The following is a 22,720-nucleotide window of genomic DNA, read 5'->3' as shown; positions in this document are numbered from 1 at the left end:
ACTCTAACAAGCGGGGTCTCTGTCCTTGACCTACCATTCGCTCCAGGTGTGCTCGAATGATTCAGGTACCCTATTTTAGGGTATTTTAAGGTCCCGCACCAAGATGGCCAACAAAGGTCATCAGAGGTTGCAACATCCAATTCCTCTAAGAATCTGCTGGAATCCATGAGAAGAGAGTTCCCCTAACAGAATCAGACAGAATCCACCGCCTACAAGGTGATTGGTAAGGGGGAGTAAACCACTAAAGTTCCATAGAGTACAGGGAAGCTGTCCAGACTCAGAACACACCACTTCTGATGAACATCGTTGGCCTACAAGGCTAAAGATACTGCTATGGACATATTGTTCTACTGAAAGTGAGAAGAAACGACCTCTAAGGATCTGACTACCTATGGACTGCATCTCATGGGTACAACCTGTTATTCGTCTTTGGGTTTCCTTTGATAATAAGACTTCCTCTCAGCTGTAAATACCCAGTTTTGCCGACTTGAAATTGGGCAGGAAGAGAGATGTGTGTGTGGGGTGCAATTAGGAGGATCTGGCAAGGTTTAGGAGAAAGCATTGTGGTAGTGTTGCCAGCACAGATTGGAAAAGCTTTATGCCTACAATATGCACTTTAAGGAGGTGGCCATCTTGATAGAGGTAGGACTTTGCTTCCTCCTGTCAGAACTGCCCCCCAGATGGCTGTTGAGGTACTAATTAAGAAGCAGCAGAAGGGAATCCTCACCTCCCAACAAGAATACAAAGTATGTAATTTAGTAATCTACTGTCCTCCATTAAAACCGGATGATCACATTTTACCAACATTCTGAAATGGCTTATGAGCAAATTAAGGTGCTCCAACACCTACACGTGTGTAGCGCCACCCCCGCAGGAGCCGCTGGATTTTATTGGGTCCCCCTAAGCTCTGCACAGCCAGGCAACACACATTCATCCACATATTGCACCCAGAGTCAGTAAGACAGCCAATGAGCTGGTTTTTAGTTGTTTTTATTGAGGGGTTAACAACTTGGATGGGGTCTAGGGATATATGGGATGCCCGAGGAATGGCAAACTTGAGGACAAACTTCTCAGCAAACTGTATACTGTAGAAAAATATGGATCAAGAAAATAGCAACTGTCTTTTTAAGGAGCACTGAAGTCCCCTTGATGTACCTCCTCAGCCCGCAGATGAATCCTTCCTCTTAACGCGGCTGCACTGAGGGTATCCCTGGTCCTTGGAATCCCTTCCAAGAGCTAACAAGTAGTCTCGGATGAGAACTGGTTGGGTCTTGCACCTTTGTCTGGCCCACACGTCCACTCTCCTCCCCTTCTGTGACACGGAAAGCCACAAGTGTGACGTCACCGCTGTCTTTTAGACCCTGCATGTCTCATTAAAGAGAACCTGTCCCCTAAAAATCATCACATAGAGGACTTTGCGTCCCCTATGTGATAAAAAAAAAATTGGGTAAAAAAATGTTTTTTTTGCCAAAAAATAAAAAGTTATACCCAAGCACATAACATTTTCCCCCAAAAAATGTGGAGGCCTCCAACCCCCACATATATGCATGCATACGCGCGAAGACGTTGATTGCGGAACACATGTTACATATCACCGCGCACGCCGAAGTGAGAGCAATAATTCTACCACCTGACCTCCTCCGTAACTCTAACTGATGACCTGTTGGCAGTGGCATATTTACCGCAAGGCGTTTGCCTAGGGTGGCATTTTTTCAGCGGTGCAGCGCCATCCCCCCGAAGAAGGAACACGCGCGGCACGGGGATCAGGTGCGGTTTGAGAGAGGCTGTGGGCTGCTTGAAGGTGTATGCAGAGCTCGACTTTCATTCCTGGGGATAAAGTTGAGTGTCTTTCTCTCTCGCACCAGGGGAGAGGGGGTGGTGGTGGGTGTATGGGGGCCGTGGTAGTAGGGTAGTGGAAAGCTCTCTCGGCCTGGGTGGGTGGGGGTGTTAGTGGAAGGCTCTCTCAGCCGGGGAGTGTTGGTTGGTTTCAGGCTCTCTCAGAGAGGGTGGGGGGTTGGTGTAGGTAAAAGTCGGCCAATTTTTTTGTTGCCTAAGGCTTTTGCAGCATCACCTATAGAAAATATAGGGTACTGAAGTTTGTCGCCATTTCACAGGCGCACACAAATTTAGGGTTTGGCATGTTGGGTATCTATTTATGCAGAACCCTCGTCTTTTGTATTTTACCAAAAATGTAAATAATTCATTGTGTGAATCGTCAAACGTTTACATCAAGGAACATCATATCTCTTCTCACATGATCCCATTCTTTGCAAACTCTAGGCTCATTCTTATATAGGCTTGGGCTCAATGCGTTTCATGGACTTGATCCACTTCTTCAGGAGACATCACCATATAAACGTTTAACTACTGATATAAACAAGAACAAAAACATACTTGCCCTCCAGAGCAGGGGCGGACTGACCATTTGGAAACTCGGGCACTGCCCGAGGGCCAGGGGTCAGTAGGGGGCCCCATGAGATGCACCTGGTACCTTTTTCATAGGCTTTTTTGAGTTTGGGCAAGGACACAGGGGCCCCATGATCCCCTATTGCCCGGGGGGCCCCATGAGTTGTCAGTCCACCCCTGCTCCAGAGGATTCCCCCCCCTTCCTGACCAGGCCATTTCTGGCATTATGGAGCTGCGTTATTTTAACTGACAATTGTGCGGTCATGCAATGCTGCACCCAAATGAAATTTATGTCCTATACAAATAGAGCTTTCTTTCGGTGGTATTTGATCACCTCTGCGGTTTTTATTTTTTTTGCGCTATAAACAAAAACAGACCAACAATTTTGAAAAAAAAAACAATATTTGTGACTTTGCTATTAAACAAGTGCAATAAAAAATGTAAAAAATGAAATTTCATCATAAATTTAGGCCAGAACGTATTCTGCTTCATGTCTTTGCTAAATAGCGCTTCATTACTTTAACTGACAATTACACAGTCATGCAACGCTGCACCCAAATTAAATTTACGTCCTTTTTTTCCCACAAATAGGAGCTTTCTTTTGGTGGTATTTGATTGCCTGTGCGGTTTTTTTTTTTTGCGCTATAAAAAAAAGGGCTGACAATTTTGAAAAAACCCCCCCGATATTTTTTACTTTTTGCTATTAAACATATGCAATAAAAAATCAAATTTTGTCATAAATTTAGGCCAGAATATATTCTGCTCCGTGTCTTTGCTAAAAAAAAATAAAATCCCAATACGTGTAAATTAATTGATTTACGTGAAAGTTATAGCGTTTACAAATGGTGGTGTATACACTGGAATATTTTGATTTTTTTTTCACTAGTAATGGCGGCGATCAGCGACTTATAGTGGGACTGTGGTGGGCATTCTGCCACTGGGTGGAACGGACCTGGTGTCACTGACATCAGTGCTTTTTATTAGCACTGATCACTGTATTGGTGTCACTGGGGATGTCAGTGACACCAAGTTAGTTTCCCCCCCAGCGTCAGAATGCCCTCCGCAGTCCCACTATAAGTAGCTGATCGCCGCCATTACTAGTAAAAAAAAATGAAAAAAAAAAAATCCCAGTATCTATACCGTCATTTGTAGACGCTATAACTTGCACGTAAAATTTTTTTACTGGACATATTTAATAGGAAAAAGTAAAAAATATTGTTTTTTTTCTCAAAATTGTCTTTTTTTTTTTTATAGTGCAAAAAATAAAAAGTGCACAGGCAATCAAATACCACCAAAAGAAAGCTCAAGTTGTGGGAAAAAAAGGATGTACTATATATTTCATTTGGGTGCAGTGTTGCATGACCGCGCAATTGTCAGTGAAAATAATTAAGCGCCGTATCGCAAAAAAATGGCCTGGTCAGGAAAGGGGAATCCTCAGGAGGGCAAGTAGTAGCAAAAAGTAAAATATATATAAAATTGTCGGTCTTTTTTTATTTATAGCTCAAAAAATCCCCCCAAAAAAGGCAGAGATGATCAAATACCACCGAAAGAAAGCTCCATTTGTGGGCAAAAAAAGGACATTTCATTTGGGTGCAGCGTTGCATGACAGCGCAATTGTCAGTTAAAGTAACGCAGCGCCATAACGCAAAAAGATGGCCTGGTCAGAAAGGGGGGGGGGGAATCCTCTGGAGCCCAACACCATTTAAGACGATGACTTCTCCCCCCTGTGAACTCTTTCGTGTTCCATAAGTACCGATTTCCGGGCAAAGCGTTTCCCACACTCAGTACATGAGAAAGGCTTCTCCCCCGTGTGACCCCTCTGATGAAAAACAAGGTGAGTTCTGTCGCTGAACCCTTTCCCGCAATCCAAGCAGGAGAACGGCTTCTCTCCCGTGTGAACCTTTTCATGTTTTACGAGCGACGATTTGTGGGTAAAACATTTCCCGCACTCCAAGCACGAATAGGGCTTCACCCCCGTGTGAACTTTTTCGTGTGTGATGAGGTTTGATTTCAGGGAAAAACACCTCCCGCACTCCGCACATGAAAACGGCCTCTCTCCCGTGTGGACTTTTTCATGTCCGAGCAGAGACGATTTGTGGGAGAAACATTTCCCGCACTCGGAGCAGGAATACGGCTTCACCCCCGTGTGGATTTTCTCGTGGGTGGTCAGAGTGGACTTTTGGGAAAAACATTTTCCGCATTCGGAACATGAAAACGGCCTCTCTCCCGTGTGAGTCGTCTGATGCGAGACGAGATTCCTTCTCGTAGAAAAGTATCTCCCGCATTCCGAACATGAAAACGGCTTCTCCCCAGAGTGGTTTGTCCGATGTTTAGCCAGCATCCATTTTTCGGGGAAACATTTTTCGCACTCCGAACAGGAAAAAGGCCTCTCGGCCGAGTGAGTTCTCTGGTGTCTGACCAGCTGTTGTTTCAGGGTAAAACATTTCCCGCACTCTGAACAGGAAAATGGCTTCTGCTTTTGAGGACCTCTTTGGTGCAAGGTGAGGTCTGCTTCTCGAGAAAAATCTTCGCTCCTTGTACCATTGGTAAGATGGGCGATTGGAGGTGGACAACGGACGCCATGTGTAGAGGGAGCAGATGTCGGATCTGGATGGAGATTTAGGGTCATGGCGTTCAGGGCCGAAGATTCTGCTATGATGTCACCGCCTTCTATGTCACCATCTAAAGACATACCAGAACTTTTCTCCATACGGTACCTTCTATATCGTCCGTCTGGGAAAAAAAATTTCACTTTCAATACCTTTTTATTGAAGTTTTATAACATAACCTGTACAAATATACAGTGCTGTGAAAAAGTAATTGCCCCCTTCCTATATTTTCTTTTTTTTGCATATTTGTCACATTTAAATTATTCGGATCATTCTATTTTAATATTACACAATTATAACCCCATTATATGCATAATGCCATTTTTAGACTTTTTTTTTCCCCCCACAAATTTTTTTTCTTTCTTTTCCATTTTTTCCCACAAATAGAGCTTTCTTTCAGGGGTATTTGATCACCTGTGCGGTTTTTATTTTTAATTTTAAATAAAAAAAGACTGATAATTTAAAAAAACAAAAAAAACAATGTTTTTTACTTTTTTGCTATTAACCCCTCAACCTCCAGAGGATTAATACCCCGACCAGACCTTTTTTTTTTTAGTTACGGCGCTGCATTACTTTAACTGACAATTGCTCGGTCATGCAACGCTGCACCCAAATGAATTTTATGTCCTTTTTTTTCCCCCACAAATTTTTTTTCTTTTTCCTTTTTTTCCCCACAAATAGAGCTTGCTTTCGGTGGTATTTGATCACCTGTGCGGTATTTATTTTTTGAACTATAAATTAAAAAATGTCGACAATTTGGAAAACAGCAACAATATTCTTGACTTTTTGCTACCACTTGCCCTCTTGAGGATCCCCCCCCCGGCCATTTTTTTGCGATAAGGCACTGTGTTACTTGAACTGACAATTGCGCGGTCATTCAACGCTGCACCCAAATGAAGTTTATGTCCTTTTTTTCTCCACAAATTGAGCTTTCTTTTGCCTGTGCAGTTTGTATTTTTTGACCTACAAATAAAAAAAGGTCGACAATTTTGAAAAAAACAAACAATATTTTTTTACTTTTTGCTACCACTTGCCCTCCAGAAGATTTACCCCCCCCCCCCACCCCAACCCTCTTCCTCCTGACCAGGCCATTTTTTTTGCAATATGACGCTGCATTACTCATTACTTTAACTGACATTAGCGCGGTCATGCAACGCTGCACCCATATGAAATTTACATCCTTTTTTCCCCCCCAATTTTTTTTTTCTTTTCCTTCTTTTCCCACAAATAGAGCTTTTTTTAATGGTATTTGATCGCCCGTGTGTTTTTTATTTTTTGCACTATAAATTAAAAAAAACGACAATTTTGAAAAGAAAAAAACACAATATTTTTAACTTTTTGCTATTAACCACTTGCCTTCCAGAGGATTTAGCCCCCCCCCCCCCCCTTTCCTCCTGACCAGGCCATTTTTTTTAGTTACGGCGCTGCGTTACTTTAACTGACAATTGCGAAGTCATGCAACACTGCACCCAAATGAAATTTACGTCTATTTTTCCCCACAAATGGAGCTTTCTTTCCGTGGTATTTGATCACATTTATTTTTTGCGCTATCAATAAAAAAAGACCAACAATTTTGAAAAAAAAAAATTTTTTTGACTTTTTGGTACCACTTGCCCTTCACTTGCACTGCGTTACTTTAACTGACAATTGCGTGGTCATGAAACACTGCACCCAAATGAAATGTACGGCCTTGTTTCCCCCACGAATTCAGTTTTCTTTCAGTGGTATTTGATCGCCTGTGCAGTTTTTATTTTTTGCGCTTTAAATAAAAAAAGACTGTAAATTTTGAAAAAAAAAAAAACAATATTTTTGACTTTTTTGCTATTAACCCCTCGCCCTCCAGAGAATCTCCCCCCCCCCCCCCCTCCTGACCAGGACGTTTTCTTGTGATACGGCACTGCGTTGCTTTAACTGACAATTACAACGCTGCACACAAATGAAATTTATGTCCTTTTTTTCCCCACAAATTTTTTTTCTTTCTTTTCCTTTTTTTCCCACAAATGGAGCTTTCTTTCGGTGGTATTTGATCGCCTCTGCGGTTTTTATTTTTAATTTTAAATAGAAAAAGACTGACAATTTTGAAAAAAACAAAACAATAATTTTGACTGTTTTTCCTATTAACCCCTTGCCCTCCAGATGATTTCCCCCCCGACCAGGCCTTTTTTTAGTTACGGCGCTGCATTACTTTAACTGACAATTGCGCGGTCATGCAACACTGCACCCAAATGAAATTTATATCCTTTTTTTTCCCACAAATGTTTTTTCTTTTTTCTTTATTTTCCCACAAATAGAGCTTGCTTTCGGTGGTATTTGATCACCTGTGCGGTATTTATTTTTTGAACTATAAATTAAAAAATGTCGACAATTTGGAAAACAGCAACAATATTCTTGACTTTTTGCTACCACTTGCCCTCTTGAGGATCCCCCCCCCGGCCATTTTTTTGCGATAAGGCACTGTGTTACTTGAACTGACAATTGCGCGGTCATTCAACGCTGCACCCAAATGAAGTTTATGTCCTTTTTTTCTCCACAAATTGAGCTTTCTTTTGCCTGTGCAGTTTGTATTTTTTGACCTACAAATAAAAAAAGGTCGACAATTTTGAAAAAAACAAACAATATTTTTTTACTTTTTGCTACCACTTGCCCTCCAGAAGATTTACCCCCCCCCCCCACCCCAACCCCCTTCCTCCTGACCAGGCCATTTTTTTTGCAATATGACGCTGCATTACTCATTACTTTAACTGACATTAGCGCGGTCATGCAACGCTGCACCCATATGAAATTTACATCCTTTTTTCCCCCCCAATTTTTTTTTTCTTTTCCTTCTTTTCCCACAAATAGAGCTTTTTTTAATGGTATTTGATCGCCCGTGTGTTTTTTATTTTTTGCACTATAAATTAAAAAAAACGACAATTTTGAAAAGAAAAAAACACAATATTTTTAACTTTTTGCTATTAACCACTTGCCTTCCAGAGGATTTAGCCCCCCCCCCCCCTTTCCTCCTGACCAGGCCATTTTTTTTAGTTACGGCGCTGCGTTACTTTAACTGACAATTGCGAAGTCATGCAACACTGCACCCAAATTAAATTTACGTCTATTTTTCCCCACAAATGGAGCTTTCTTTCCGTGGTATTTGATCACATTTATTTTTTGCGCTATCAATAAAAAAAGACCAACAATTTTGAAAAAAAAATTTTTTTTGACTTTTTGGTACCACTTGCCCTTCACTTGCACTGCGTTACTTTAACTGACAATTGCGTGGTCATGAAACACTGCACCCAAATGAAATGTACGGCCTTGTTTCCCCCACGAATTCAGTTTTCTTTCAGTGGTATTTGATCGCCTGTGCAGTTTTTATTTTTTGCGCTTTAAATAAAAAAAGACTGTAAATTTTGAAAAAAAAAAAAACAATATTTTTGACTTTTTTGCTATTAACCCCTCGCCCTCCAGAGAATCCCCCCCCCCCCCCCCTCCTGACCAGGACGTTTTCTTGTGATACGGCACTGCGTTGCTTTAACTGACAATTACAACGCTGCACACAAATGAAATTTATGTCCTTTTTTTCCCCACAAATTTTTTTTCTTTCTTTTCCTTTTTTTCCCACAAATGGAGCTTTCTTTCGGTGGTATTTGATCGCCTCTGCGGTTTTTATTTTTAATTTTAAATAGAAAAAGACTGACAATTTTGAAAAAAACAAAACAATAATTTTGACTGTTTTTCCTATTAACCCCTTGCCCTCCAGATGATTTCCCCCCCGACCAGGCCTTTTTTTAGTTACGGCGCTGCATTACTTTAACTGACAATTGCGCGGTCATGCAACACTGCACCCAAATGAAATTTATATCCTTTTTTTTCCCACAAATGTTTTTTCTTTTTTCTTTATTTTCCCACAAATAGAGCTTGCTTTCGGTGGTATTTGATCACCTGTGCGGTATTTATTTTTTGAACTATAAATTAAAAAATGTCGACAATTTGGAAAACAGCAACAATATTCTTGACTTTTTGCTACCACTTGCCCTCTTGAGGATCCCCCCCCCGGCCATTTTTTTGCGATAAGGCACTGTGTTACTTGAACTGACAATTGCGCGGTCATTCAACGCTGCACCCAAATGAAGTTTATGTCCTTTTTTTCTCCACAAATTGAGCTTTCTTTTGCCTGTGCAGTTTGTATTTTTTGACCTACAAATAAAAAAAGGTCGACAATTTTGAAAAAAACAAACAATATTTTTTTACTTTTTGCTACCACTTGCCCTCCAGAAGATTTACCCCCCCCCCCCACCCCAACCCCCTTCCTCCTGACCAGGCCATTTTTTTTGCAATATGACGCTGCATTACTCATTACTTTAACTGACATTAGCGCGGTCATGCAACGCTGCACCCATATGAAATTTACATCCTTTTTTCCCCCCCAATTTTTTTTTTCTTTTCCTTCTTTTCCCACAAATAGAGCTTTTTTTAGTGGTATTTGATTGCCTGTGTGTTTTTTATTTTTTGCGCTACAAATAAAAAAAACAGACACTTTTGAAAAAAAAAAAACAATCTTCTTGACTTTTTGCTACCACTTGCCCTCCAGAGGATTCCCCCCCCCCCCCCCCCCCTCTTTCTGACCAGGCCATTTTTTGCGATACAACGCTGACAATTGTGCAGTCATGAAACACTGCACCCAAATTAAATTTACGTCCTTTTTTCCCCCACGAGTAGAGCTTTCTATTGGTGGTATTTGATCGCCTCTGCAGTTTTTATTTTTTGAGCTATAAATAGAAAAAGACCAACAATTTTGAAAAAAAAACCCCAATCTTTTTGACTTTTTGCTACCACTTGCCCTCCAGAGAATTCCCCCCCCCCCTTTCCTGTCCAGGCCATTTTCTTGTGATATGGCGCTGCATTACTTTAACTGACAATTGTGCGGTCATGCAACGCTGCACCCAAATGAAATTTATGTCTTTTTTTTCCCACAATTTTTTTTTCTTTCTTTTCCTTTTTTTCCCCACAAATAGAGCATTCTTTCAGTGGTATTTGATCATCTGTGCATTTTTTATTTTTTCCACTATAAATAAAAACCGACAATTTTGAAAAAAACAAACAATATTGTTGACTTTTTGTTGTAAAACATATCCAGTAAAAAAATTTAATAAATCAAATTTCGTCATAAATTTCCATGTCTTTGCTAAAAAAAATATCCCAATACGTGTAAATGAATTGTTTTATATGAAAGTTATAGCGTCTACAAATGAATCCACCACACCATGACACCACTACCACCAGCCTGAACCATTGATACAAGGCAGGATGGATCCACCACACCATGACACCACCACCACCAGCCTGAACCATTGATACAAGGCAGGATGGATCCATGCTTTCATGTCGTTTACGCCAAATTCTGACCCTAGCATCTGAATGTCGCAGCTGAAATCCAGACTCATCAGACCAGGCAATGTTTTTCCAATCTTCTATTGTCCAGTGTTGGTGATCCTGTGCAAATTGTAGCCTCCGTTTCATGTTCTTAGCTGACAGGATTGGCACGCGGTGTGGTCTTCTGCTGCTGTAGCCCATCTGCTTCAAGGTTGGATGTGTTGCGCGCTTAGAGATGGTATTCTGCACATCTTGGTTGTAACGAGAGGTTATTTGAGTTACTGTGGCCTTTCTATCATCTGGAACCAGTCTGCCCATTCTCCTTTGACATCACCAAGGCATTTTCCTCCACACAGCTGCCGCTCACTGGATATTTTCTCTTTTTCAGACCATACTCTGTAAACCCTAGAGATGGTGGTGCGTGAAAATCCCAGTAGATGAGCAGTTTTTTAAATACTCAGACCAGCTCGTCTGACACTAACAACCATGCTATGTTCAAAGGCACTTAAATCCCCTTTCTTCCCCATTCTGATGCTCGGTTTAAACTTCAGCAAGTTGTCTTCACCACGTCTAGATGCCTAAATGCATTGAGTTGCTGCCGTGTGATTAGCTGATTAGCAATTTGTGTTTCCAAGCAATTGAACAGGTGGACCTAATAAAGTGGCCGGTGAGGTGAATGTATAGTAGGCCACACCGTCTCAGAACAGGATAGAAAAGAAATGGTTGTAGCGACTGAACAAGGAGGATCTAGGACTCTTCTCTGGATTTAGTGTTTATTCCTCACCTGTGCGGATCTCTGGAGGGAATTCGTCCTCCTCCTCCTTAAACAGCTCATCGACCATCTCTTCTGCTTCCTCCTTCACTTCGACTTTGATGAAACTTTCATCCTGAATAACACAAAGCGATACAATAATTTGCTTCACCTTGCATGCTGGAACAGAGTCGCAGATCCATATGTTCAGTGCCCAACTAATGGTCGTACAATGGCCGTATCCAAAATCGGATACAGTATATGTATACTTGAGATACTACATAACTCCGCCTCCCTGTCCCACATACTGTATATACATTGATTTCTTTCCAAGAAAACAATATGGTTGCCTTGACATCTTACTACAGCAGGGTTTCTAAGCACAGGGCCAGTTCAAGGCCCTTCAGATTTTGGGGGGGCAGATTGTGGCCATTGGGAGCAGAAATTGTCCTGGCGTAAGTGGGAATAAACAGTGCATCTTTGGAACTAGGGGGAAGAATAGTGCCCCATCTTTGGTGTCAGTGGGAGGAATAGTGCCCCATCATTGGTATCACTGGGAGGAATAGTGCCCCATCATTGGTGTCAGTGGAAGGAATATTGCCCCATCATTGGTGTCAGTGTGAGGAATAGTGCTCCATCATTTGTATCAGTGGGAGGAATAGTGCCCCATCTTTGATATCAGTGGGAGGAATAGTGCTCCATTGTTGATATCAGTGAAAGGAATAGTGCCCCCTCATTGGTATCAGTGGGAGTAATAGTGCCCCATCATTGGTGTCAGTGGGAGGAATATTGCCCCATCATTGGTATCAGTGGGAGGAATAGTGCCCCATCGTTGGTATTAGTGGGAGGAATAGTGCCCCATTGTTGGTGTCAGTGGGAGGAATAGTGCCCCATTGTTGGTGTCAGTGGGAGGAATAGTGCCCCATCATTGGTGTCAGTGGGAGGAATAGTGCCCCATCACTGGTGTCTGTGGGAGGAATAGCACCCCATCGTTGATGTCAGTGGGAGGAATAGTGCCCCATCATTGGTATCAGTGGGAGAAATAATGCCCCATCATTGGTGTCTGTGGGATGAATAGTGCCCCATCATTGGTGTCAGTGGCAGGAATAGTGCCCCATCGTTGGTGTCAGTGGGAGGAATAGTGCCTCATCATTGGTATCAGTGGGATAAATAGTCCCCCATTTTTTATGTCAGTAACAGAAATTATGCTTCATTGTTGGTGTCAGTGGGAAGAATAATGCCTTGCATCAGTGGGAGGAGAAGTGCCCCAAGGGCCAGATAAAGGCAGGCAAAGGGATGCAGTTTGAAGACCATTGAACTACAGGAACCATATAAAAAAAAAAAACAACAGTGGGACACACACTGGATAGGGTGGCCACCTCATCCCTTAAGACCCGAACACATATGAAGGACACAGGATCTGTGGCTGATGAAGGTGGTAATTAATCTCACTTGGTGCCTTATCTGCAATAAATCAGCCCCAGAACCTGTGTCATTTATATGTGTTCAGTGTTAAAGGGATGAGGTGACCACCCTAGCTCCAGAGCCGTCAGCAGTCTAGAAGCTATCAGCCATAACCCAAATATTTCTTTTTTTCAGCAGATGACTCTCTCTTCTCTAAAAGCGATCAGCTGCTGGATTGCTTTTAGAAGCAACGGGAGGGGAATAAAAGTGCTAAAAAAGAATATGAAGGGACAGTGTAAAAAAAAATTTAAATAAAAAAAATATATAATTTTTAATTTTTTTATTCCTTTTTTTTTAAAGCACCCTCATCCCTCCGTACAGAAGCGAATCGCACAACACGTGAGGTATCACCGCAAATGTCAAAATGTCAGAGCGAGAACAATAATTATAGGCCCAGACCTCCTCTGTAACTCTAACCTGGTAACCTGTAAAAAAAATTTTAAAGCGTCACCTATGGAGTTTTTTAGAATCGTAGTTTGTCACCATAACATGAGAGTGCGCAATTTTAAACCGTGACATGTTTGGTATCTATTTACTCGACGTAACATCATCTTTTATGTTGTAAAAAAAAATTGGGTTATATGTTGTGTTTTTTTTTTGCACTAAAATTTATTAAAGTGTATTCCCCCCCCCCCCCCCCCCCAAAAAAATTGCATTTGAAAAACTGCTGAGCAATTCTCCCCATGAGACAAATAGTGCCACAATAATAATTTTATTCTCTATGGTCTCTGCTAAATATATATATATATATATATATATATATATATATATATATAGTATCTCCCAGAAGTGAGTCCACCCCTCACATTTTTGTAAATGTTTGATTCTCTCTTTTCATGTGACAACACTGAAGAAATTACACTTTGCTACAATGTGATGTAGTCAGTGTACAGCTTGTATAACGTGTAAATTTGCTGTCCCCTCAAAATAACTCAACACACAGCCATTAATGTCTAAACCGCTGTCCACAAAAGTGAGTCCACCCCTAAGTGACAAGGTCCAAATTGGGCCCAAAGTGTCAATATTTTGTGTGGCCGCCGTTATTTTCCAGCACTGCCTTCGCCCTCTTGGTCATGGAGTTCACCAGAGCTTCACAGGTTGCCACTGGAGTCCTCTTCCACTCATCATGGACGACATCATGGAGCTGGTGGATGTTAAAGACCTTGCACTCCTCCACCTTCCGTCTTCCACTCCTCCATGACGACATCATGGAGGTGGTGGATGTTAAAGACCTTGCACTCCTCCACCTTCCGTCTTCCACTCCTCCATGACGACACCATGGACCTGGTGGATGTTAGAGACCTTGCGTTCCTCCACCTTCCATTTGAGGATGCCCCACAGATGCTCAATAAGGTTTAGGTCTGGAGACATGCTTGGCCAGTCTATCACCTTTACCCTCCGTTTCTTTACCAAGGCAGTGGTGGTCTTGGAGGTGTGTTTGGGGTCATTATCATGTTGGAATACTGCCCTGCGGCCCAGTCTCTGAAGGGAGAGGATCATGCGCTGCTTCAGTATGTCACAGTACATGTTGGCATTCATGGTTCCCTCAATGAACTGCCGGCAGCACTCATACAGCCCCAGACCATGACACTCCCACCACTATGCTTGACTGTAGGCAAGACACACTTTTCTTTGTACTCCTTACCTGGTTGTCGTCACACACGCTTGACACCATCTGAACCAAATCAGTTGATCTTGGTGTCATCATACCTGTCAGGGCTCCGGGTATGACCAGAGGTGTGTGGACCGACACAGGGAAACACAGACTTCAGGTATAGCATGTACAACAATATAATTTATTAAAGGCAACACAAACATAAACGCAGTGCAACAAACCAAACCCAAAACTAACACAAATACTTACAACAAGGTGCAACAAACCCAAACCTTAACTGATATATATATATATAAATATGGAGAACAACGTAGTCAGGCGGGCCGGGTCGGTAGCTAACGGGCAGACAAGGTACAAGGAGTAGGCAAAAGATTGGTAAGGAGTAGCCGAGGTCGGTGCAGGCAGAGTTCAAGCAGAGTCAGGATCAGGCAGGAAGCAGACAGGATGCAGGAAGTAGACAGGATGCAGGTACAGGGGCTCACGGGAACAATACACCAAGGCCCTGACTGCAGACCTGACCTGACCCCCCACCCCTTCACCCTCTGCAGCAATGCTGGCAGCACTCATACGTCTATTTCCCAAAGACAACCTCTGGATATGACACTGAGCACGTCCAGTCAACTTCTTTGGTTGACTATGGCGAGGCCTGTTCTGAATGGAACCTGTCCTGTTAAACCGCTATATGGTCTTGGCCACCGTGCTGCAGCTCAGTTTCAGGGTCTTGGCAATCTTCTTATAGCCTAGGCCATCTTTATGTAGAGCACCAAATCTTTTTTTCAGATCCTCAGAGAGTTCTTTGCCATGAGGTACCATGTTGAACTTCCAGTGACCAGTATGAGAGAGTGAGAGGGATAACACCAAATTTAACACACCCGCTCCCCATTCACACCTGAGATCTGGTACCACTAATGAGTCACATGACACTGGAGAGGGAAAATGGCTAATTGGGCCAACCTTGTCACTTAGGGGTGTACTTACTTTTGTTGCCAGCGGTTTAGACATTAATGGCGGTGTGTTGAGTCATTTTGAGGGGACAGCAAATTTACATGTTATACAAGCTGTACAATCACTACGTCACATTGTAGCAAAGTGTCATTTCTTTAGTGTTGTCACATGAAAAGATAGAATCAAATATTTACAAAAATGTGCGGGGAGGACTCACTTCTGGGTGAGATACAGTATATATATATATAAAATGTTTGGGGGTTGTGGGTGATTTTCTAGCAAAAAATACAGATTTTTACGAAGTGTCAGAAAAAGCCTGGTCCTTATGAAGATTGGGGCCCATTCAAATCTCCTAAAGCCTTCCTGCCCCAACGATAAAAAAAAGTTTATACTCAATAAAAGTATGGGAATGCAAAATATGAACTAAAATACTTGAAGCTCTGGATTGGGCAAGGTGTCGATGTGCAGGGGGGGGGGGGGTTCTACAGGCGTTAGGGGGCTCTGCAGCAGACTTGGTGACACTTAGGGGATGAGGCTTCTGGAAGAGGTTAGGGGGGCAACTATGCGGGATGGGGACTCTGGAGGGAACAGTGGGTCTTTACAGCAGGCAGAGAGATTAGCAGGGTCATTATGGAAGACTGGGTGGCACTGCAGGGTCTGGGGTGCATTTTTGGAGGTGGGGGACACTATGGGAGAGGGGGGCTGGAAGCTCTGCACTGGGCTGGAGGTTGGGGGGCATTGTGGGGGCTGAGGTCTGAGGGCCATTGTGGGGGTTGAGGTCTGAGGGCCAGTGGGTCCAGAAGAGGGGATGGTGGAAGGTTGAGGGGCATTGTGGGCCACTATGGAAGGTTAGGGGCATTGTGGGGGCTGAGGTCTGAGGGCCGTCAGTGGGTCCAGGGGAGGGGACTGTGGAAAGTTGAGGGGCATTGTGGGCCACTATGGGAGGTTAGGGGGCATTGTGGGGGCTGAGGTCTGAGGGCCATCAGTGGGTCCAGGGAAGGGGACTGTGGAAGGTTGAGGGGCATTGTGGGCCACTATGGGAGGTTAGGGGGCATTGTGGGGGCTGAGGTCTGAGGACCGTCAGTGGGTCCAGGGGAGGGGAATGTGGAAGTTTGAAGGGCACTGTGAGCCACTATGGGAGGTTAGGGGGCACTAAGGGAGCTGGAAGACACTGCGGGAGGTTAGAGGATCAGCAGCTGGCTGGGGATCCAGTAGAAGGGAGGCAGTGCCCTCTCAGTTAGCCACAGATCAGTGGCTGAGGGTAGTTTGTGAGTAAACTTGGGTAATGCCTGGGCACCACCTTTATAATCACTGTGCAAATGGGGCAAAACTGAATGTTCTCCTTCTATTTCCTCTATTGGACACATATAGAGTGGCTCAGGAAAGTACTACATTAAGACCACTAGATGGTGCAGTTTGGCTGACTGAAGAGGTATGTAAACGTTTTATTAATCCACCCCAGTCTGAAGATTCGCAGAGAATAATGTATCAAGAAGAGAAAACCTGCGTGTGCAACTAAGACAAGTATACTATCAGCTTGGTGCTTGTTTTGAACGTTGCCCTTTACTGCCCTAAAGCCTTATGTTCCATCTACCTGATCATCCTGAAGGATCTCGTCATGTTCCTCCTTGGAATTCCAGGAGTCATGAGGACTAGGACATCTCTGTGGAGGGTTTTGGTTATTTGCTGCACCTTTAAGAAATTCACATATAGTCAGAAAAGGATGTTATGTTATAATCACACAGGATGTGTATGGTGATCACCAAGGTCACTTCTACATTCATCACCTCCCATTGACTTTAATGCAAAAATGCCACCTGTTGACTTCAATGCAAAATCGCCTCCCATTGACTTCAATGCAAAAACGCCTCCCATTCACCTTAAGGCAAAACCGCCTCCCACTGACTTCAATGCAAAATTGTGTTCTATTGACTTCAGTGCAAAATTGTGTTCTATTGACTTTGGCCGTAAGTATAGTTACAAACTTAGTTTGGCTGAAAAAAGACAAAAGTCCATCCAGTTCAACTACTAAAAAAAAAAAAAAAAAATTATAATCCTACACCCACAGTTGATCCAGAGGAAGGCAAAACAACCCAGTAAAGCATGATCCAATTTGTTCCTGCAGGGGAAAAAAATTCCTTCCTGATCCCCCAAGAGGCAATCGGATATTCCCTGGATCAACTTTACCTATAAATGTTAGTATCCAGTTATATTCTGTGTATCCAAGAAAGAATACAGGCCTTTTTTTTGAGCAATCCACTGACCTGGCCAAAAACAACTCTTGAGGGAGTCTATTCCACATTTTCACAGCTCTTACTGTGAAGAAACCTTTCTGTTTTTAGAGATTAAATTTCTTTTCCTCCAGATGTAAAGAGTGCCCCCTTGATCTCTGTGATGACCTCAGGGTGAATAGCTCTACACAGAGTTCACTATATGAACCACAGATGTATTTATACATGGCTTCAATGCAAAATCGTGTCCCATTGACTTCAATGCAAAATCTCATCCCATTGACTTCAATACAATATCGCGTCCCATTAACTTCAAAGCAATATCGCGTCCCATTAACTTCAAAGAAAAATCGTGTCCCATTGACTTCAATGCAAAATGCCTCCCTTTGACTTCAATGCCAAAATGCCTCCCATTGACCTTAAGGCAAAATCGCCTCCCTTTGACTTCAATGCCAAAATGCCTCCCATTGACTTCCATGCAAAATCACCTCCCATTGACATCAATGCAAAAATTGCACCCATTGACGTCACTGCAAAAACTCCTCTCAATAGCAATCCTATGTGAACACTTATCTCCACGTGCCACTCTACTCTGTCACTGGCGAATCTGGAACGCACCGCTACAAACTCACACAGGACCCTTTTTGTAATGGCACTCAAAACACAATGCGTGTGGAGTGCATCTGTGTGAACCACCTCAAAAGTACACATAATATCTAGCCTGTCATGCCAATCAGTGAGTTTCAAAATGCAACCGTAATCGCGTATGTGTAAACCAGGACAGCTCCATTCACACCCGGGCGTTTTGGGGTTGCGGCAGAATTGCTGTCATCACAAAAACAAAACAGCTTTCCTGCACAGATTCAAAAAGCAGGGGCAGAGCTGCAGCTCTATGTGTCTTATAGACACAGAGCCGGGCTCGGGAGCGAGCACACACCAGTGCCCTTATAGCAAGCGGCTTGCTATTGGAGGCACTAGCCAAGTGGGAGGAGCCAGGAGAGCTGGCGGGGGACCTGAAAAGAAGAGAATCGGGGTTGCTCTGTGCAAAACAATTACACAGACCAGGTAAGTATGATGTGTATGGTTTTTTTTTAAATGCCGAACCTTTAACCTTTTCACTGCCATGTCCGTATGGAAGAAGTCAGGTGGCTGTGCTGCCACCCGATTGCTTCCACAGCCCCCAGTAACAGTGCCGCCCCCCCCACGCATGCACTCCCGCCATGTATTTCAGGCTCTGCTTGCCCATCTGCTGACCCGGGGCCGATATGGAGGGTGCCAGCGGGTGGAGGGGAAAAAGGAGAGTGGATACACGTTTGCTCTACTAACCTTCTTACTGTCACCCAGAAAGTAACGTGTATGACATCACCTCTGGGTCACCGCGTCACTTTCCCTGGCGATCTGCATTACAATACATCCAGGGGAGCCCAAAGGAGATATTGGGGGTCTTTTAGATCCTCCATGTCTCGTTAAAGAGAACCTGTCACCTGAAAATCATGGGGCATGATGGGAAGAATGACAGTAACTGCTAGGAGGCATGATGGGAAGAATGACAGTAACTCCTAGGAGGCATGATGGGAAGAATGACAGTAACTCCTAGGAGGCATGATGGGAAGATTGACAGTTACTCCTAGGAGGCATGATGGGAAGAATGACAGTTACTCCTAGGATGCACGATGAGAAGAATGACAGTTACTCCTAGGAGGCACGATGGGAAGAATGACAGTTACTCCTAGGAGGCACGATGGGAAGATTAACAGTAACTCCCAGGAGGCACAATGGGAAGAATGACAGTTACTCCTAGGAGGCATGATGGGAAGATTGACAGTTACTCCTAGGAGTCATGATGGGAAGAATGACAGTTACTCCTATAAGGCATGATGGGAAGAATGACAGTTACTCCTAGGAGGCATGATAGGAAGAATGACAGTTACTCATAGGAGGCATGATGGGAAGATTGACAGTTACTCCTAGGAGGCATGATGGGAAGAATGACAATTACTCCTAGGAGGCATTTTTGGAAGAGAGTTCTATGTCAGTAAACCTAAAAATCATCACATAGGGAACTTTGTGTTCCCTATGTAATAAAAAAAAAATGTATTACCACTTTAATTACCTGTGCTGATCTCCATAAGATCTTCCTCCTCTTTAATCCTCACACGTCCTTCTTCCTCCTCCTCAGTTTTGACTTCTCTCTGAGTGGTTCTGGTGTCTCTGGGGTCTATGAATAAAGAGGAGAGTGAAGCCCCCTGTACGGGGATGTATGAGAGACCCCAGAGAGTGGGTGTGGGAGGAGACTGGTTACATCTCAATGACATGATGTGAGGAGGAGAGGCGAATTCTAATAGATGCTGATGGCTCCTGACCCCCCCACTGGGCACATACTGTCCCCCCATTACTGTCTGCTGACAGAGGAGGGGGGGGAAGAAGAGATGGTTGTAGTGACTGAACAAGGAGGATCTGGGACTCTTCTCTGTTTATTCCTCACCTCTGCTGATCTCTGGAGGGGTTTCCACCTCTATACTCAACTCATCACCACTCTCATATGGATCTTCTTCATCTTTTACGTCAATTTTAATATTAATCAGATTTTCTTCCTTAGAAATACAAACAAGACGTACATTATATTTATTATTAAGACCACCTAAGCCACTCTATATTAGGTTCTGGTAAGACTTCAGTTCCATCTACCTGATCCTCCTGAGGGATCTCTTGATGTTCCTGTGTGGAGTCCCGGGAATACAGAGGACGGGGACATCTCTCTGGTGGGTTCCCATTACTGAATCCATCTACCTGATGATGGTGAGGGATGGTGGGACCTTCCTGTTTGGAGTCCCGGGAATACAGAGGACGGGGACATCTCTCTGATGGGTTCCCATTACTGGATCCATCTGTAGGAAACACACACACTGACTGAATACATTGTTTCTATGTCTTTTTATTAGAGGATGTGTGTATCTAGGTGGATTCTCAGTACAAGAAATGAAAGTCTCCTCTTACCTGGCTGGTTCTCCATCACGACGTCCTTCTACAGATCCTTCTAGATACTTGCACTCCTCTCTACACCCAGTTCCGTTCTTGGTGTAACACCAGTTCTTTTCCTGTAATAAATCAATAGAAGCTCATATAAATATAAAGAGAAAATATAAAAAACACTGCAGCCGTCAAAGTAAGGAAGCTCTGAGAGATAAAAGTGTGTGTTAACCACTTGACCTTCAAAAGATTTTACCCCCTTCTTTACCAGGCTATTTTTTGCTACTTTAACTGGCAATTGCACGGTCATGCAACGCTGTACCCAAAAGAAATTTATATAATTTTTTTCAAACAAATAGAGCTTAATTTTCGTAGTATTTTATCACTTTTTTTTTTTAATTATATAAATGAAAAAAAGACCGAAAATTAAAAAAACAATATTTTCTACTTGGTTAAAAAATGTGAAAAAATGTAATTTCTTCATAAATGTAAGCCAAAATGTATTCTGATACATGTCTTGTTTGTGTGAAAGTATTGCGCCTACAAACTATGGAATATATACTGGAATTTGTTTTGTTTTTACTAGTAATTATGGTGATCAGCAACTTATAGTGGGACTGTGTGGAAGGTAAACTGACACTAACTGACACTGGGGGGAACTGACACTGACCTCTCCAGTGACACTAAATGGTGATCAGTGATAATGCTATATAATGTCAATATGCTAATGACACTGGCTCAGAAGGGGTTAACATTTATGGGCAATCAAATGGCTATCTGTGTGCCTAAGTATGTGAAGTATGTGCTGCTGTCCTAAGTAATGTGCCGGTTTTTACTCCCTGCTTTGCAGGATAAAAAAATGGCACATCGCTGCTATCTGTAGAGAGCCCTGTGTTGTTTACCGACACAGAGCTCTCTTCCCATCATGCCTCCTAGGGGTAACTGTCAACCTTTCCATCATGCCTCCTAGCAGTAACTGTCAATCTTCTCATCATGCCTCCTAGGGGTAACTGTCAACCTTTCCATCATGCCTTCTAGGAGTAACTGTCAATCTTCCCACCATGCCTCCAAGGAGTAACTGTCAGTTTTCCCATCATGCCTCCTGGGAGTAACTGTCATTCTTCCCATCATGCCTCCTAGGAATAGCTGTCAACCTTCCCATCGTGCCTCCTAGGAATAACTGTCAACCTTTCTATCGTGCCTCCTAGGAGTAGCTGTCAATCTTCCCATCATGCCTCCTGGGAGTAACTGTGAGACTTCCTATCATGCCTCCTAGAAGTAACTTTCAGTTTTCCCATCATGCCTCCTAGGAGTAACTGTCATTCTTCCCATCATGCCTCCTAGGAATAACTGCCATTCTTCCCATCATGCCTCCTAGGAATAACTGTCAACCTTCCCATCGTGCCTCCTAGGACTAACTGTCAACCTTTCTATCGTGCCTCCTAGGAGTAACTGTCAATCTTCCCATCATGCCTCATGGGAGTAACTGTCAGTCTTCCCATCATGCCTCCTGGGAGTAACTGTCACCAATTCCATCATGCCTCCTAGGACTGTCAGTTTTCCCATCATGCCTCCTGGGAATAACTGGCAACCTTCCCATCATGTCTCCTGGGGGTAACTATCATTCTTCCTATCATGCCTCCTAGAAGTAACTGTCATTCTTCCCATTATGCTTCTTAGGAATAACTGGCAACCATTCCATCATGCCTTTGCCTCTTGGTGTTACGCTAATAACAGTCAGTCTTACATTGCCTCATGGGATATGTAGTTCCACAACAGCTGGAAGGTGCCAGTTGCCCACCCCTGATGTATATGAACCCACTATGGAAGTTGCAGGCGAGTTTATTCCTCAACAGACATCGTTTAGTAAGACGCAGATTGTGGCTTTCCAATGAATACGGCCCCCAGACCCCCCATTTAATATTCTACACATCACAGGAAGATGAGAATTTGTGGAGGAATATTCTACACATCACAGGAAGATGAGAATTTGTGGTGGTGACACCCCCCCCCCCCCCCCATCCAGTCCACACACTGTGCTGGGACCCCCTTCTCTCATAATAATAAATAATTATTATTACCTCCTCCTCCCTTTGCACACACTCTCTGGCCTCATACCACCTCCAGAAGAAATCTCCAGTTATAATCTCCTTCCTTCCTATCTGCCTGGTCCACAACAAAATGGCCGCCGCCCCTCCTGCGCTGAGGACATTTCTATCACTTATATTGTAAACGTTCGCCCTCTAGTGGTGGATCTGAACTAAACTGCCTCTGCCTTCTTGAGGATTGTCCGAGAGCTCGCCTGGGCGTCACTATGGCAACCAGGAAGCCCCACCTGGAAAGCCGTGGAACGCACACAGCCGAAGTGCATCAA

The 22,720-nt window shown here is 43.4% G+C and overlaps 2 protein-coding genes across 3 annotated transcripts in view; both read right to left on the bottom strand.

The window, feature by feature from the left end:
- Positions 1 to 974: 974 nt before the first annotated feature.
- The window catches only part of LOC149466294 (uncharacterized), a 54,798-nt gene continuing 33,052 nt past the window's right edge, over positions 975 to 22,720 (bottom strand). Inside the window, exon 11 of the mRNA XM_089672894.1 lies at positions 975 to 4,932. Coding sequence (XP_089529020.1) covers positions 4,109 to 4,932 — 824 coding nt within the window. The 3' untranslated portion in view covers positions 975 to 4,108. The remainder of the gene's footprint in view (positions 4,933 to 22,720) is intronic.
- LOC149466295 (uncharacterized) lies at positions 8,589 to 22,600 on the bottom strand. 2 transcript variants are annotated; one of them, XM_089672987.1, is made up of 8 exons: positions 22,428 to 22,600; positions 20,374 to 20,474; positions 20,065 to 20,264; positions 19,862 to 19,970; positions 19,490 to 19,594; positions 16,740 to 16,837; positions 11,155 to 11,257; positions 8,589 to 9,194 (listed from the first exon to the last, which is right to left on the bottom strand). In XM_089672987.1, exons 2-8 carry the CDS (start codon positions 20,387 to 20,389, stop codon positions 9,109 to 9,111), a joined length of 717 nt encoding a protein of 238 aa, XP_089529113.1. In that variant the 5' UTR covers positions 20,390 to 20,474; positions 22,428 to 22,600; the 3' UTR covers positions 8,589 to 9,108. The 2 variants fall into 2 exon arrangements, with proteins under 2 accessions (XP_089529113.1, XP_089529114.1); XM_089672988.1 differs by lacking the exon at positions 8,589 to 9,194 and adding an exon at positions 10,112 to 11,067 and having other exon boundaries at positions 22,428 to 22,599.

This window comes from Staurois parvus, unplaced genomic scaffold (assembly GCF_062004578.1).
Source record: "Staurois parvus isolate SC_StPar_1 unplaced genomic scaffold, SC_StPar_1.0 ptg000132l, whole genome shotgun sequence".
NCBI classification, from domain to species: domain Eukaryota; kingdom Metazoa; phylum Chordata; class Amphibia; order Anura; family Ranidae; genus Staurois; species Staurois parvus.
Note: the sequence above shows the minus strand (reverse complement) of the source record. Positions and strands in the feature narration are given on the sequence as shown.

Bases quoted from the DNA above. Each gene is read 5' to 3' on its own strand.
- LOC149466295 (XM_089672987.1), bottom strand. The intron at 19,971-20,064 runs GTAGATGGAACT...TGTATTTCTAAG, and splicing joins AGATCCCTCAGGAGGATCAG to GAAGAAAATCTGATTAATAT. The intron at 19,595-19,861 runs GTGAGGAATAAA...CTTTATTCATAG, and splicing joins CCCTCCAGAGATCAGCAGAG to ACCCCAGAGACACCAGAACC.